Raw genomic sequence first — 17,508 nt, 5'->3', positions numbered from 1 at the left:
AGATAAACCAGTACTTCCTAGAGAACACGTTGATACACAGTGACTGACCCCAGTGATGCAACCAGACGGGGTTAACCTCAAAGGAAAAAAACAGGAAATAGTTACATTTTTAAGAGACGGTGAGGAAATGTGGACGAAATGCACATCTGGCTTTATTTTTCACTCATGCATGCCTTTCAGCCACATGTTAGACCCTCAGGATAATCCAGTCTGATTGAAAACATCAAGCAATACCTCTTCATGTCAGAACAAAAGAAACACTGAAATGAATTACGACACAACTCAGAAGAACATGTTTATTAAGACATATAAGATTTACTTTAAATATGTTTGGATAAAACGTTTTTTTTATTAAGCCCTTTGTGTAATAATGTTAAACATACAGCAGACGTCTAAATAGATGAGATAATACAATTCTAACAGTCAGAGTAAATCTGAATAAAAATGGTTTGCAAAAGTAATCATATACCTTGAATTTTTACACAATTTTTGCATTACTTTCACAAACCTCGCTGTATTTCATATTTTTATGTTACACAACATAGCACATAATTGGGATTAGAAATATAAATGATGTAGATGAAATTGGGTGTGGATTTACAGGGGACAAAACAAACATGTGCAAGGAGGTGGTCAGGTCCCATAGATGCACTGCACATGAACGCACAGTTCTACTAATCTTTCACACAGGGAGCATGAAAACAAAGATGTTAAAAAAATAAATAAATGCATGTAAAACAACTTCCTTTTCAGAAGTTCACACTTTCAACATGGTTTGGTCTATTGCAAGGGTTTTCAACTTGCAATAGAATCATCTCAACTTGAAGCAAGTTGAGATTTGATTCAAATCGAATCTCCTCTTCTTCCTGGCCCTAAATAACATGATATAAAACAAAACTGTTTATAAATATAGGGGGATAGAAATTGTGAATTTAGCCATTTTCTTTGTTCTAATCTGCAAGATCTTTCAAAACATAATTATTTGAAAAGTAGTCTTTTGGGTCTCAAATCAAGATTTTTTTCCCCTGAAATTTCCATAATTATGAAACTTTATATTCAAGAAAATGAAAGCCATTAAATTTGTTAAAGTTTGTTTTTCATTCTAAAATCTAAAAAGATGTAAGGTTGCATTCTCTGATGAAACAAGCTAAATTTATGATCAGATAGGTTCTTGTGGCTCAAGACAAAATGTATTCAGTGGAAATAAGGGGGGAAATGGGTTTTAGGTTGTTGACACTTGGTCTATCACATAAAATCCCAATAAAATTAACTGAAGTTTGTGGTTGTAATGCAAAAAAGGTTTATATAAATACTTTTTCAAGACACTATAACCTTTTGCCACAAACTACAATTAAAAACCTGCCTGATATGTCATTCTTTGTAGAATAAATGTTATCCGTTTCTGAATAATTAGACAGATAGAAATGCATCAAGATTTAAAAACATGTTAGAAACCTTTGATCAAGATTTCTGCAATAAAAATCAACAACAACCAGATTTTCCCTTTAGTGAAAAGTCAATACACAGATACTTTCACAAAAGTAAAAGCAGTCAGTTGCTTGCAGTGAATAGACGATTAATTAGAATAATTGTGCAGCCATTTTCTTCGAATCCTTTAAACAGTTGCAGCTGTAAATCTGGCCTCTTTCTGTGCAGATAAAAAGGTGGAAAGGGATTTACTTAATGGCATGCTGAGTGCAGTTCAGTTGAGTTTTTGCACTCAAAGCAACTTTCATTTGAAGCAGGCGTAGCTTTGTGGAAAATGAAGCAAAATGGGAAGATCTAAACACTGAGGCTGGAAAGAACAGCAGTGATTAGTCACCCTTCTCTCATAGAGTCGACGACACTGTTGGCTCGTCTGGGACGCTGTCCTGATGTATGCCGTGCATAGTCTCTATGTCCGTGGCGGAAATGGACTGGCTCAGTTCTCTCAGGGAACTCTTGGTTATGTTCAGACACGCGTCCTTGAGGATATGGCGCACCTTCTTGCTAAGCAGCATGTACAGTAGCGGGTTAATGCAGCTGTTGAAAAAGCCTAAACTGGTTGCTAGCGGGAAACCAGCTCTCAAAATACTGTGCATTGTAAATGAGTGATGTACAAACAACTCCATCAAGCCGAAAATATGGAAAGGTGCCCAACAGAAAAAGAAGGCCAGGATAACAGCTGTAACTGTTTTTGAGAAGCTTGAAATGCGAACCAAACCCCGGGATTGTCTCACTTTTATTGACAGAAGTATGCCCGTCACGCTTATGGCACTAAGTGGCAAAAGAAAGCCGACAGTGAGACGGACAGACACTAATATTGTGTGTATTGTAGCAGCTGTTGTGTGCTGGTTTGTTACGTGATAGTTAGTGTAGCATAACACTTTACCACTGACATGTAAAATGTCTCGAAAGACCAGCGCATGGCAGCTCAGCAGGGCAGCTATTAGCCAAATGCAGTCACAAACAAGCCAGGCTCTGTCTACTTTGCGATACCTTTGACACCAGTTCAGGTATACCAGAGAGACATACCTGTCCACACTGAGCATGGTGAGAAAGAGGACACTAGCATACATGTTCATCACGGAAACAAAGGAGTTAATTTTACACATGGCCAGACCGAAGTTCCAGTGGAAGTCCTTCAAAATGTAGTCGATGTAGAAGGGCAGAAAAAGCACAAACACAAAGTCTGCTATAGCCAGATTGAGCAACCACACGCTATTGACAGTCTTCTTGCTTTTAAACCCAGTCACCCAAATGACGGCTCCATTTCCAATCAGGCCAAGTGTGATGCAAGTGATGTAGATGACTATAGAGATGATGTGGATAGGTTCAGTCTGACTGTGATCCACTTTAAGGTCTTCCATATCATCATACTCCTCATATTCATACGTGTAGTTACCATAATCTTCAGCGGAATTGGCCATGGTTTCAGAAACAAGATCTGTATGCTGGAGTAGATCTGTTGGAAAGTAAAAAACATAAAGACAAGATTCATCCATGACTTGACTTTATATTTATGTTAAAAAGTGCTCTGGTACTGGTCAGACATTTTGGGTTGAAAATGATGCCGTCTGCTGCAAGAGCTGTTATCTTGTATGAGTGTGGGTTTTGTTGCTATACTTAAACATAAGTCTTCCTCCGCTATCCCTCACTTGGAGACAAACGTAAATTCACAAAAGGTTTGTAATTTCTCTGCAAAAATGGACATCATGCACAACTGATAACATGTTAACAACTGATTTAAGATTAAAAACACCATACAACAGTTGAAGTATAGGGCTGGTAGGTGTGATGAATCAAGACAAAGAGACAAATGAGGGTTAAAAAGTCATACTGTACAGGAGGAATAAAATCCCCACTAATGTTATCATAGTTCAAGCATTAAGAGTTAATGTCATTTTCTATAATCTGCTTTTAGTCCACAGTCACTTACTTTTGATTGATCGGGGATAATAATCATTCATATTTTACAAAAGTCAATTGAGCCAAACAAGGACCAGAACAAAAAAATAGGTAAAGGGTGCAAGGCTAAAGTTTATAGATGATTGCAAAATGGCAACTTATAGTTTTGAATGAGTGGAAGTAGAAATTTGCCCAAAATGCTGTTTTTTTTTTGTTTTTTTTACTGCTCTGATTTTCCTACTTCAGCCCTCTTTTCTTGTCAGTTAGTTCCTGTACTGAAGTTGGTACTGGGTGTGTCAAAGAACATCCTGTCAACTTCAATTTACTTCAATAATGTGGAGAGACAGTGAGATGCCACATGGTGGAGGCACACATAGAAAAAATTAGATTTTTTTCCCTCTTATTTGTGGAGGAGAACAGGGAGGAACTTAGAAACACCACTTTGTTCCACACTTAATGTAATATTTCTGAATCGGGGAGGAAGATAACCAGATGTTTTTACTCTTTGGTGTCCTTATAAAGTACAAAATAAATCTATGTAAAAGGTTTTTTGAAACACAGCTACTTGTATGACCATCAAGACTGGAGAAGCCCTGATAAAGTGCTGATAAGAGTTGTCTGAGAATTCCTCATTTCTCTAAAGTCTTACCTAATTATTTAACAAATGATGTGGTAATTCATTTTGCTTGTCAAAAGTAAAACTGTTGAAGAACCAAAAAGTCACTGACAGGAATATTTATGTATGCAGTATGATAACAACTCATTTGTACTGATAACAAACAAGTTAAAACCTCAACTTCTTTTTCCTCTATTCCTCTACAAACATTTCAACTGTACATGACATGTTTTTGCAGCTCAGATGCCAGCTATAAAAGTTATTAAATCAGCTTTAAGTCATGACCAGTAGCATTGCTAGACATGAAGCCACAAGATCTGAACAAGTAACAGTCTGGCTGATATTTCTGCATTTTCGTTGAAGAAAAGTATTATCTGTGATGGACAGTGATTCATGGCAGTAGAAGCATCATGCTGTGGGGGATTTTTTTTTTTTTTTTTCAATATTAGACAGAAAAGTTGGTGAATGTCTTTTCAATTTTAAAATGCAAACCTTTGCTCTAGTAGCCTGGCTTTGTTACCAATGTGATCCAAACATTTAAGAAAAATATGCTCCATATAAAAAAATAAAAATAAAACATTTTTCCATCTAGAGCTGAAACAAACATTTTGGCTATCTTAAAACTTTCAGAAGGAATATTTTATTCTATTTGGAGAAAAAAAGTATTATGTCATTCATGTTTCTTAAGTCTATCCTTTATCTATTCCAGAGAAGCAGTCAGAGTTTCTTACAATCTCTTAAAGAAATGAAAGACAACCCCAGAATAATGTGTCTGGCCACACCTATAAACATGTCTCTGAGAAAATAATTATTTTGTAAGGTCCTAAATTAGTATGCTTGTTCATTATTTATTTATTTAATGTAATTGGTATAAGACTTCAATTTTAAATCAACAAAGGTTTAAAAAAAAGCCTTAATTTGACCATGCTGAAATAAGAAGAGACCCTGTTACACGTTGAGGTCATATATATAATTAAATATTAGAAGTGACAACAATAGAAGTATCAATCAATAAATGCCTTTTAAATAACATTAAATAATTGTAATAAGTTGCCAGATATGCACATTTTATGAAAAATATCCCATAAAAAAGAAAATACAACATTAGCAAGGCAGTCTTTGCATGCTCAGATGAATTTCAGTAAAAAAAAAAAAAAAAAATGCTGATCTGAAGCCTAATATTCAGTAACGTGCTGCTCTACCGTGCAGTCAGAGCCACACAAACACTGTCGACATACTAAAAGGAGAGCTTTTCTCTAGGATTTCAAGCGAATTTTGCATCGCTTACCGTAAGAGTGAAGATTTCCCCTTTTTCTGGCTGTTTTAGAATCAGATCTCCAGCGACTCTCTCCGTCTTCTTTTCCTCTTTTGAGCTTTTTGTCTTTAGCCGAGCCTCGTCTGGGGGTTGTTTTTGTCGGTTTCACAAACTCCTTTCCGACTGCATGTGAAGTATTCTGTGGAGCCCCTCCAAACCAAAGTCGGCCGCTGTGTGTATAGTGGATTGTGATGAGCTTGTGGGCGCGACTCCTTCCCAGCACTCCCTGCCTGCCCAGACTGACGCGTCCAACATATATTAAAAAAAAAAAAAAACAAAAGGCGAACTTCACACAAAGAAGAAAAGTTATTGGTCAGCCGCACGGAATGAAGGCGGCTTTCATTCAGCAAGGCTGCGTGCACATTTTTTCTCTACATCTGCAGAGTAAATAATGAACGCACACTTTTCCACTCGGGGAAGAACCCAGGAGAGTTTTGAAAAGTCATCTGCTTCTATTGTTTTCGCATATTTTGTGTCTCTTAGGCAGAGCGCCTCAGTCAATTGTGTATTGACTGCTGCCTGTTTCTCCCGCTAGATGTTTTTTGTTTTGTTTTTTTTGTTGTTTTTTTTTTACAACCTGCTCCTTCTGAATGCCTAATGGGATAACACGTTTGGGACAGAATAGCCTAATTATGTTGGTCGTTATTCTTTTGTCCGCTTTGAATCAATCAGCCCTCACACGCAGTGCTATGTATTGCTCCTTCACGGATTTATTCTCTTGCTGTCATGCTAAATGTTTCAGATCATCAAAGAAAACATTTAATGATTATGTAATTATTTTTATTCATGGGAAACAAGCTTTCCAAACGTGTCAAATTCTGTTTGAAAGGTAATTACCTCTTGTTAAATTATGCATTTACTGCCACAAACCACATTATTTATTTATTTATTTTAGAAAGCTGAGTTCCTCAACTTACAACTTACTCATTATTGCCTCAAAAGGCTGAATACAAATGCATGCCACACTTTCCAGATTTTTATTTGTAAAACAAACAAAAAAGAAGTTGAAAACTACATTTATTTTCTCAATTTTCACAATCATGCACCACTTTGTTTTGATCTGTCACCTGAAACCCTAATAAACATACTTTAAGGTCTGTGGCTGTAATGTGAAAACATGTCAGGAAAGTTAAGGGGGTTATAAATACAACTGCTAACCAGTGTATATGTCTGCAAAATGAGTTTGTGAGAGCTACAGATGTTATAAGCTGGGCTGAATTTACGTATTCATTTGTTTAGAGAATTACAAAAAGTTCTACAGCTCACAGATCCAGTGTGCATTTGTTTAATGACCTTCCTTGGTGCACACCCAAACTCCAGCTCCCAAAGAGGCATAGATAATGGTGATGAGGGGTCATTTTCTCCACAAAGACATTACCCAACAGATCTCACACACTGATGAGGCCTTTTACGTCATCATATGCGTGTCTGTGTGATTTTAGTGGTGAACCTGACTGAACATCCCAGGAAGCTTAAAAATGAAGTACTTGCATTGTGTTGAACATCAGCATGTCTACATAGAGCATTTACATGGAGCTAGAAAAAACTGAGGAAAAAAGAGCTTTCTCTCAGTGAGATATGCACAAAATGAACAATGGCTTGTAACGTTTCTGCAGAAGTGCCACAGTGCCACCGTGTTCCAAGATAACTGGGGCACTTTCTCACAAGTTACATGTTTTTCCACTTTTTTTTTTTTTATTTCTGAAAATGTTTTCTGGTTACACATTCTTGGCCTGATTAGACTATTTCCCCTTTGAGGTTAACATTGCCAAAGCAGTGGGATTTGTTTAATTTCCCTGCCTTTGCAAGCTTATGAGATAAGGATTCATCATTTCAGTTTGTACATTTGCTTTTTATTGCCAAGGTAATCATTCTTGTAATCAGTACAAAACCTATCCAGCATGTTGCAGCCAAGCAGTTATCTGGCCAAATAATATTCTAACATTTGCCAGCCTTCCTCAATCTTGACGTTTAGTGCTAAAACTCAACTAGATCCTTGTGTTAAGCCTGTTAAATCAGACCTGGGGTCTTTCTGTGGAGGCCACTCTGGTTTTGATGAATAGCTCTTTACTTGATTAAGTGCTGCAGTTGTGTTTGAAGAGATATCTACTTGATTCCAAATCATTAAGATTTTCTTATATCTTTGAGAGGATATAAGGATAAAAAAAAAAAAACCTTTTTATGATGATCAAATTAAGCCAAAAATAAAGGCATATATCTGGACACTATTCACAGGCTCAAATCCTGCAAAGTTATTATGCTTCTTAGAGTGGGTTACAGCCCATAAACTATTATACAATTTTTCCATGTTCCACCCACATAGTTCAATATATTTTATTTGGATTTTGAGTTTGACTCAGAAAATGGTGCATAATTGTAATGTGGAAGGAAAGAGACTTTTTCTCTTTTTTTGTTTTACATAAATATAATCCAAAGGTTGCAGCGTGTAAATTTATTCAGCCCCACTGAGACAATAATTTGTAGAATCTCTTTTTGATGCTATTACAACAGGAAGTTGTTTGGGGCATGACTGTATCAGATTGAACAGAGAGCATCTGCAGGCTTAAATTGTCAGATCTTTCTATGCAGTCACTGATTTAGGGTCTGGATTTTGACTAGGCCGTTCTAACACATGAAGAGGTTTTGATCTAAATTGATTAATTGGAACTTGAGCTGTTTGTTTGGGGTTGTTGTTCGGCTGGAAGGGAAACCTCTGCCCCAGTTGTAGTGTAGATAATTTTAGCTTACTACAGAGCTTTCTCCAAAATTAGCCTGTATTTAACTCAATCCATATTCCAAACAGCATCATCATATTTTTCATCCCAGTAGTTGTAAAGACCATAACCACTAAATTTTTGCACTAATATAGAGCAATTTTATACATTTTTAAAAAGGATCTCACTCGGCTGGACATCTCTCAGAATCAGAGAACTCTATTTTTTATTTTATGTTGTAAATCTGAACCTATTGTCTATTCTATTCTATTCTATTCATGCCAGTCATCTTCCCAATAGGTGCTCTTTCCATGGTTGCATGGCTTGTGTGAATATGGCTGCAAATATCGTTTTAGTGGCTATAGATAGATCCACCTGAGCTGTGTATCTCCTCCTCAAGAGTCACTCTGGGTGTCATTCCTGCTTCTACAATAGACATTCTCTTTACCCAGCTTGTCTGTTTAAGTGGAATTAAACAGTTTTCATAGCTTTAAAATAGACACGATGCATTTCACCAGGTCTTTATTTAGAGGGAGCTATTGCTACTGCTCGTGTCAAATTAGCCAGCCTTTTTTATGCTGGTGCAGCCTGAAACATTGCAGAGCTTCCAGACAGACATTGCTGTTAACTTTTTAAATTTTTTATTCCATCCGATAGCCAGTGAGTCAGTATGAGTCGCATTTTTTGGACATGATGTTACATTCCTCAGGAGTCTAGTGAATCTCTGGTGTCTAATAACCAAGGTATAAATGAAAAATATTTCTGACTACAAGTTTTCTCATTCAGTCTCCTCCAAAGATAGTATTTATACTCAGAGACAAATATACTGGAGAACACACACATCCTGCAAGAAAACTGTGCAAAGCAGTCACCATCTAATTGCTCTTGTCACTCAGTTAATCTTTTTTTTTTTTACACTAGTAAGTAAAGTCCTAAACTATATTGTCTTTCAATTAACAATTCTCTCTTTCAGCCATCAGGAAACCATGCGGAGTGTCTTTCAGTGTCCTCTGTGATGATGGTGTAGCCTGTTTAGTCTGGCTTGCGGTGCATATCTGACTCATCTTGTAATATCTATGGGAGAAACGAAGGAATTGGCTTTTAAATACAATTCATTATCACATAATTTTACTTAATAGCTTTGAATGTTAAAGTGTAAAAAAAACACTAAAAATTTCAAAATAATATCAGAGCTTTTAAATTTTGTGTGACTTCCTGTGTTTCTGGTAATAAACATCTTCTTTATAATAAACATGTTTCTTTATTATGTGTGTCCTTTCTTTCTAAGAATAATTATTTCCAGTACAAATACAGATCAGGCAGATCAAAAACATCAACTCTGTTGTTTCTAAGCCACTTTATAACTAATTTGGTGATGTTCACAATGTCATTGTCCATCTGGATGAAACATTTGTCTCCAAGCGTCAAATTTCGGGCTTATGTCATGACATATTGCTTCAATATTTCCACATAATGTTCTTTCATTTTTGTCATAAATCTGTGTTTCAGCAGTTTCATAGTAGGGGAAGACTGTGTGTTTAAGCGGTGCCTCTTTCCCACAGATTTTGTGCTTTCTCATCTTTTTAAAATGCCTTTAAATGTTTTCTGATTAAACATTCTTGACTTGTGAAAGTATAAACATAAGTTTATACTTTCACAAGTATAAGCTCTTGGGAAATTTGGCAGCGCATTGAATTTTGTCTAAATTTCCTCCCTTTCCAAGCTTCCTAGATAAGAATTCATTTTTTCAGCTTGTAACTTTCACAATCCTGATGCAGCTCTTCAATCTTGAAGCTCTGTGCTAAAACACAACTAGATATTTGTGTTAAGCCTGTGAAATCAGACCTGGGGCCTTTTGGTCAAGACCTTAAAGGTGGAAAGTCACTCCAACCTTGATGGATGGATCTTTACCTGATGATTAAGTGCTACAGTTATGTCTCAAGAGATTTCTACTTGATCCAAAATCATCCAGTTTTCCTATATATCTCAAATATAATTTTATTTTCTTTTGATCTAAATCAGTTCACTGCAGTTAGATCAAAACTGCAGTTTGAGTTGTTTTGGGGGGTGTTGTTGCTGTCCTATTGTCAAGTCTTATCAAGTTGCAGACAGACTTGTGAAGATCACAAGTCTGTTTGTAACCAGATGGTATAGACTTGTTTGTGAAGATCATCTGGGGAAGAAAATCTCCCCAGAAAATTTTCTTAGATTTTCCCCTGATGTCAGCTGTGCCTCTGTTTAATGCAAATGTGAAAACACTAACCAATCAGAAGCTTACATAACATCATCACATGAGCTTTCCAAACCGCTTAAAGGCTAGCACAGTGTCTGTAAACATCTGACTTTAAAAACAAGACGCCAAAATGTTGAGTCATTGTTTCTCTGAGGCAACGAAACCATTCAGCGTCTGTAATTTATGTCGTGGATTACAACACATAGCAATTTTCATGAAGCCATTTTGTGACTCATGGATACAAGCACCACCTCAGCCACTGGAATTTCATGTTCTCTATCCTTTCTTATCTTGAAGAGTGTCCTCTGCTTAGTATCACCACTTTTTTGTACTTCATGGAATTACATATTGAGTCCCCTGTCACTTCTAGAAATAAAAAGAATAAATTGCAGAAATGCTTCTGTTACATTCACTTTATTGGAATTTTCAGTTTTGTTTTTTTAAATAAAATTAATTTTAGCTTCCCCACATGTATGCAACGTCTTCTCTGTCTCTCTTTCTCTCTCTCTTTTTTCTCTCGCTTTTTTTTCTTTTTTACCGGGTTTTAATTTTACGTTGCCGTCACTCCATGCCTCTGTTTGTGTCTGCCTGTCAGTGTGAAGGGCATCACTGACCACGCTGAGGAGGAGCGTGGTCCTCCTCAGCGTGATATACTGCTTGACTTCCAGTATATCAACCTACAGTGTGTATCTGCCTGGCCACCGCCTTCTTTCGGCTCCTTCCTCCTCCTCTTCCCCCTCCTCCCCTTGTTCATCCACCTCAGCCACTACTGCAGCAGCAGAGCCCGGTGTCTCCTGGATGGATCCATGAAGAAAGACCCCCCCTCCACACGGCCTGTCCCCTCCCGCGCCACGATGATGGGCCCCCAGCGATTAACAGCGTCGTTGTGATGATGATATTGGGTTATTTCAGCAATCAAATATGAATCATGCATTTGATATTTCTCGCCACTTCGCTCGTCTGCGTCCTCTCGCCTTGGCTCCATCCATCCCTGGCTTCATCCGGTGCGTATTGCAACAGCTCGCTGTTGTTTTAAAAAGAAAATAGATATTTTTATTATTTATTTATTTTGATTTTTAACACTCAACTCCTTGGATGAGATGTATATATATTTTAAATGTTTAGAGAAAATTGGCGCTTAATCGTGCGCCGTGCTCGTTCATCTCCCTAAAACAAATCACGGGAAATTATTCTGTTTAATATGCGGCGTCTCCAACGTGATGGTGCATGAAAAACAGCATGACAACAGCATCTTTTGTTCCGACACTAAAAAACGTCCAGCTCTATTAAATTCGTTTCCCACATAAGAAATAACAGTCACAGGAAATCAATTTGAGACTCGTTTTGGATAAACCTTTTCATTTGGTTACAAGCCCATTAAAAGCAGTCAAGCATGAAGCAATTTTGTTTCTGTTTGAAATCGCCACATTTAACTGAAAATGTGATGGAGCTGAGCTTTTCCACGAACAATGTCATGCTTTCCTCAGAGAATGGCAGCTTTGTGCTTTAGATAAGTCAGATGTGTTATTTCTTTTAAAATCCAGCTTCCCAAGGAGTAGAGGACAAGGTTGAGAGGGACGCAGTGTCAGCACTGCTGAAGCAACAGGCGACTGCAGCACCTGCCACAGACAACACAACACACCATGCAGCAGAGCATGCCATCACCTACCCCTCACGGCTGATCTACTACCTGAATGAGGACTCTGAGAGCACCCACCATGACCTCAACACCCATGCCAAGAACCAGGCCGCGGCTGACCAGGTAAGCGCACGCTGAGATGGGCTTGTGTTGGAAAAACCAATGAGAACCTGAGTATACATGTAAAAGAAAAGTGCATAATCAGAGCTCCTATAATGTCTTACTTCCCCCTGGGTGCAATAAACTCTTGTGGCATGAAACTGAATTGTCTTGAATGAACATATTTAATCTGCTTTTGGTGTTGAAATCGACTTTTTTTTTTATGTACAACTTTAACATTTTTGTGTCACCTACAGACAGTCCACCTCGCCCAGGCCAGTTTCCAGTTAGAGGCATTCGGTTCCAGATTTGTTCTGGATCTAACGTTGAACAAGTAAGCACATGCAACTTCTTTTATTCTTTTTTATCTCTCTACAATAAGCTGTGATTATTGCTAGGAGTGATCTCACTTCCAACAATAATAGCTCAGTCTTTTTGAGTGAACTTCTTTGAAGTTATTATCAGTAATTGTTCCCTTACCTGTAATCAAAGGATGCCACATCAGCTCCAGGTCGACTGGGCCCATTGCCAAATTGAACCCAAATTTCACACCTGCACAGAGGGGTGGTTCTGGCATTAATGGGGCACTGGCCAAGTTCCTCCTTCAGCCCATCAGAATGCAGCAATTTATCTGAGATTCTGGGATAGGATGAAAGCAATAAAATCTCCCTATCTACATATATGACCCATATATAGTTGCAGTTTCATTCCTTCCTGCTTCAATTTCATAACTGTGAACAAACCATTTTGTGCCCATACTCTTGAGCAATTGCATGGGCAATTATTATTTACTCTGGTCAGGGTCCCATAGTTGTTAGGAAATTATCCTGGTCGACTCATGATCAGCTTGTCAAAACACTTTGCCATTTCCAAAAATGTAATCTTAGCAAAGTAACATGGCAGCTGTTTAAATTAGAGAGCAGCTAAGTAAAGAGTAATTTCTTATGAAAGTATAGCTGCTTCAGACCTGAAAATGTAGCAAGTATCTTCCATGGATAGAAAATATTTTAGTTTGTTATCATAAATTACTAAAATAACTGCCATAAATAATCTTCTTGGTTTCTTCATTTATCTTATGTCCCAATTTGTTGGTCCTGGAACTTGAAGCTAAGGGCTATTATGAGACAGGCCAACACCTTTAAACATGTCCAACAGCAAAAATATCCTAATAGTTTACTCTAACACTATTTTATGGATTTTTTCAACAATATAAATGTTTCTTGGGTGTTTATTTACACAGAAGCCAGTGATATGGGAAGTGGAAGTAGAAGAAGGCAGTGCACCACCAATAATCTTCCTGAGTGAAACATGTTTGAAGAATGAAACATGAAAGTTAGAGTAATTAGCCAGTGGAAAATTAATTCAGTATCAGTGTTGCACTTTTCACCTAAACCTTTATGATGTTTTGGCTTTTTACTTAAATGTCAGACAGCTTGATTGGAAACCCGTTACATGTTGTGTTCTCAGTATGTGTTTTACAAAAAAAGATCACTGGTGTTGCTTCCTCCATTTGCTGTGTAATCACTCAGTGCAAATGTAAAGACAATTTAAAGGTTACAAAAGTAACTTTCTCATAAACCTCTGCCAGTTTTTGATCTGGAGCTGTTTTCAGAACATGGAAGTCAGTTTTGTTTGTGCCCCATCTCATACTTACTCTAAGCTTCAGCCTCCACACTATAAAACATTTGAAGGTGTTTTAATTTGAAAATAAAGTTCACATACTGCCTTAAAAAAAACAAATAAAATCGACAGGGAAATTGTTTTTTGTTTTAACTCAGAAACTAAAGTTCATTTAGTTGATTTAACACTAAGAGACAAGTTGTCTAAACATTGTTTTTTAAGTTAGTTGATAGCTCACTAATCTTGAATTGTGACTTGTTTTAGCTTAGCACTGTAATATAAGCCAAGTAATTATTTCACATAGATACGCCTCACCATGCTAAACAAGTACACATATATATATTACCATAGTTTAATTCACATGATTAAGTTAAAATGACTACTTACTTTCTATTTACAGAATTTAAAATCTTGAAACAATTTGCATGAACAAAATAGCTACATGCATTTTTATTAGTCACTTTGGTGCATTTCTCAAATCATTTCTGACATTTGCTAAACAGTATGTGCATTTCTCAAAACAATTTGTGCAATAAAATAGCATGGGTTACCTGCAAAATCCAATCTCCTTTTCAAAATTCTTAGTTCATCTCTCAAAATTAAGTATGTGTCAGTAAACATGTTAGTGCCTCCGAATGACAAGTCCATGTTTTATCATGTTTGGATGAGACAGTCAAATTGATTAGTCATTTTGTCAATATAGCAGTGACTCTTGTCATGTTCTACTGTAAACTATGGCCAAAGTTTAGATGACAAGTAGTGCAAACTGTGATTGAGGGAGACCAATGGCAAAATTCACATTTAGGATTTTTCTGTAATTTGTTGAAAGACCGTGTCATTGTCATACAGAAATGAAAACACAGCTCCACAGGAAACAAAGAAATAAAAAAGCAAAAATAGAATTAGAAATAGGAAAAGAAACAACAGAAAACTTTACATGCAGTGATTGAGGAATTACTTTTCATATCCATGCTTAAAAAAATCCTCAATGGAGTTAAGGAATAACGAGAGGAACTCCATCAGCATCCTATTGTGGGTCGCAAATCATATCTTGATGATGTTGGAGCGATGGAAACTGGTGGATGTCCTCGGCTGCTTCAGCCTCTTCCTTTGTTTTGCCTCCTCACTCCTCTTCTTCTCTCTAACTGTTGACCTTGTCCATGTCCTTTCTTTATCAGAAATGTAACATTGTGTTGTTTTCTGGCTATACACACTATATATTTGCCAGTTCATAGTTCACGAGATGTACATTTGAGCTACTTCAGAAACTGGTTGATCTAATGCTTCGTACGTTTTTTGGAGAAACTCAGCAGCAATTTACCAGTTCAGGACACAATTGGGAAAAAAATCTAACGGAAATGTATAGAAAAATGCTTGACGTTATAATAACTTGTTCAAGCATTTTGCATGTTAAGACATACAATTAAATTATACTTTAATGTTGTGGACGTCAAGACAATTCAACAGAGACCGATACAATACATTGTGATCAAGCAACATGACAAAAGCAATTGAAAATCTAGGAAAAAAATATTACAGGAAGCATTTTACATTTTAAATTCAAATAAAAAAAAAATATTCCAACAAAATGAATACTCAGTGTTTGTTTAATGTTCATTGATATAACTTGAGTCCAAGAAAGTTCAAAATCAAAATCTGCATTGTTTCTTTGACTTAAAAGGTTGATGTTAGCTGACACAACTAAATGTGGCTGAAATGTTTTACAATGCAGGGCCAATGCAGAGGTAGAATGACCCAGCAGAACCACTGTGACCTCTTTTACAGAAGACACATTAGGTGAAACATAAAAAAGTCTTTAATTATTCAAAATGTTTTTAGCTGTTCAGACTTTGCTGAAATGGCATTTAAGAGTTGCATAAGAGTGCAGAAAGTCTATATTGCTATCGGTGCTGGAGTTAAAAATGCAGCCACATTAATGCTACTATCTAATCTTCAAATGACATGCAAAATACAATTGCAACGGCAAAGATGTTAGAAAGAAAATAGCTAGGTCTGCTTCGTAAAATGCTTTCTAGGAAATGTTGAACTAAAATAAAATGAAAGCAAATTTAACAAAAAGATTATGGACTTTTTGGGTTCTTTATTTTTTTTAGGAACAAACAATAGAGTTTTCTAGCTGAAGCAAACAAGAAAACAATATTGATTTTAATCAGTAGTTAAGAGCAAATTGCATGTATTATATATCATATAATAGCATTAATAGATTGATTAATGGCGCATTAGTTTCTGATACTGCAGTCAGGGATGATGTAATTTAAAACATCAGCCTGCTGGTTCTTAATGGTTACAAATCATTTTTGCTCAGCTGCCAGTCTGCAGATGGAGACATCTTTATAGTCATGCACTGAAATTAGCAAAGAGACAATGGTTTTGTGGTTTGCCATCCTTGTATTGTTTAAACAGCTTTATGTCACGGATTCCTTCCAAAAAGCTCGTCTAAAGGTTTCACTTGCTTTCATATCTTAATGGAGTTCAAGTCATTTGTTCTGATGTAAAATATAGTCTTTTAGCAAATATGCTAGACAAAAGTGTGCCTGTTTTACTAATATAAAAAGTCACATTATTAAGAAAGAGGAAGAAAGAAAGCAAGAGAAGGAGGAAGTAAAGAACAAATAATGGAAGACGGAGAGAGAGACAACGGAAGGAAGGAAAGCGTAACAGCCGTAATTGTGTAGTGTCTCTTTAAGATACTCTAGTATTGCTAATGATGTCACAAGTATGCGCCACGGCTTCAGTTCGTATCTTCTCAGATGAATTTGTCTTGCAGCTCAGCAGATGAGGGTTTTCCGCTTCACTGCGCTGTGCATACATGCACATTCAGAAATTATAACGCATAATCCGTCTCACGGCCAGGCAGCGCAGTTGTCACGGCGAATGGTTTTAATAGGGGGGCTTATTATATACCGAAAACAGCGTTGAAGACTCCGCTCGTTGCCATGGAAACGCTCCGTCGTCTGTGTCTGGGCTAGCCTGGCCGTTCCCACGAGGTACGGCGGACATCCACTATTTTGCAAAGTACCTCCTCAACGTTTCAATCATCAGCTGGTAGAAGATACTGCATTCTGAGGTCCAAGATAAAATGTTCGGGCGCCATTTGTAACGCTTGGGTTGTGTTTAAGGGAGGAGAGGAGGCGGCAGATTCGTCAGGACGGTCAAAAACTCACAACCACACTGGTACTGGGAATTCCACAGTGTTGTCCTTTAATAAATACGCTCTTCACCAACCTTACAAAGCCCGGTTGAACGGCTGCTATATTATCAGACATGAAAATTGAGGAGCGTCCAAACAACCCGTAACATTACTGAAAAGTTAGGGAGCTAACATGTCCGTCTAGCACGTTTCTCCCACGCTCTCTACAGAGAAGCCGTGGCGCATACTTCTGACATCATTAGCAATACTAGAGTATCTTAAAGAGACACTACACAATTACGGCTGTTACAAAGGGGACCTTTATTCAGCATAAACAAACTAAGAGAGGTTAAAGGAAAAGTATATCCAGGAAACAGAACCAAAACAATTCCATAAATTATTACTAAGCATAAATTATGCAGATGTTAAATATTTAATCCATCCCAACCTAAATCTATTTATTACCAATAAAAAGCTACAGCAGTTTTAAAAAATGTGTGAAATTGCTTTTCTACAATGTGGAATGATAAAAAAAAAAAAAAAATTCATTCTGGTAACATGTTTTTATTTCAAAATCTTTTTCACATTTTTGAATTCGACATGGTATGAACTGAACTGAATGCGCACCACATTGCCCTTTTTTTGAGAAATAATGTAATGATTTTTTAAATATGATAAATGATAGCATTGTTTCATAATCTTGACATCAAAGACAGAATATCTTGAAAAGATTT

General features: G+C 36.9%; 2 protein-coding genes across 7 annotated transcripts in view; one reads left to right on the top strand and one right to left on the bottom strand.

Moving 5' to 3' along the window:
* Nucleotides 1-270: 270 nt before the first annotated feature.
* cmklr2 (chemerin chemokine-like receptor 2) lies at nucleotides 271-5,661 on the bottom strand. The gene is made up of 2 exons (XM_032568690.1): nucleotides 5,292-5,661; nucleotides 271-2,944 (listed from the first exon to the last, which is right to left on the bottom strand). Exon 2 carries the CDS (start codon nucleotides 2,907-2,909, stop codon nucleotides 1,830-1,832), a length of 1,080 nt encoding a protein of 359 aa, XP_032424581.1. The 5' UTR covers nucleotides 2,910-2,944; nucleotides 5,292-5,661; the 3' UTR covers nucleotides 271-1,829.
* A 5,253-nt stretch (nucleotides 5,662-10,914) lies between these two features.
* adam23b (ADAM metallopeptidase domain 23b) overlaps nucleotides 10,915-17,508 on the top strand; it is a 29,099-nt gene continuing 22,505 nt past the window's right edge. For 2 of the 6 annotated variants that reach the window (XR_004339841.1, XM_032567107.1), the window contains exons 1-3: nucleotides 10,916-11,269; nucleotides 11,810-12,027; nucleotides 12,261-12,337. Coding sequence is in view for 5 of the 6 variants with exons in the window: in XM_032567107.1 (XP_032422998.1) it covers nucleotides 11,194-11,269; nucleotides 11,810-12,027; nucleotides 12,261-12,337 (371 nt within the window). In the remaining variant the exon portion in view is untranslated. Of the gene's footprint in view, nucleotides 11,270-11,809; nucleotides 12,028-12,260; nucleotides 12,338-17,508 lie in introns of all 6 variants that reach the window. The other 4 variants (XM_032567108.1, XM_032567109.1, XM_032567106.1 and 1 more) reach the window with 4 other exon arrangements.

Source organism: Xiphophorus hellerii, chromosome 7 (genome assembly GCF_003331165.1).
Source record: "Xiphophorus hellerii strain 12219 chromosome 7, Xiphophorus_hellerii-4.1, whole genome shotgun sequence".
NCBI classification, from domain to species: Eukaryota; Metazoa; Chordata; class Actinopteri; order Cyprinodontiformes; family Poeciliidae; genus Xiphophorus; species Xiphophorus hellerii.
This window is presented reverse-complemented; position numbering and strand designations above follow the sequence as displayed.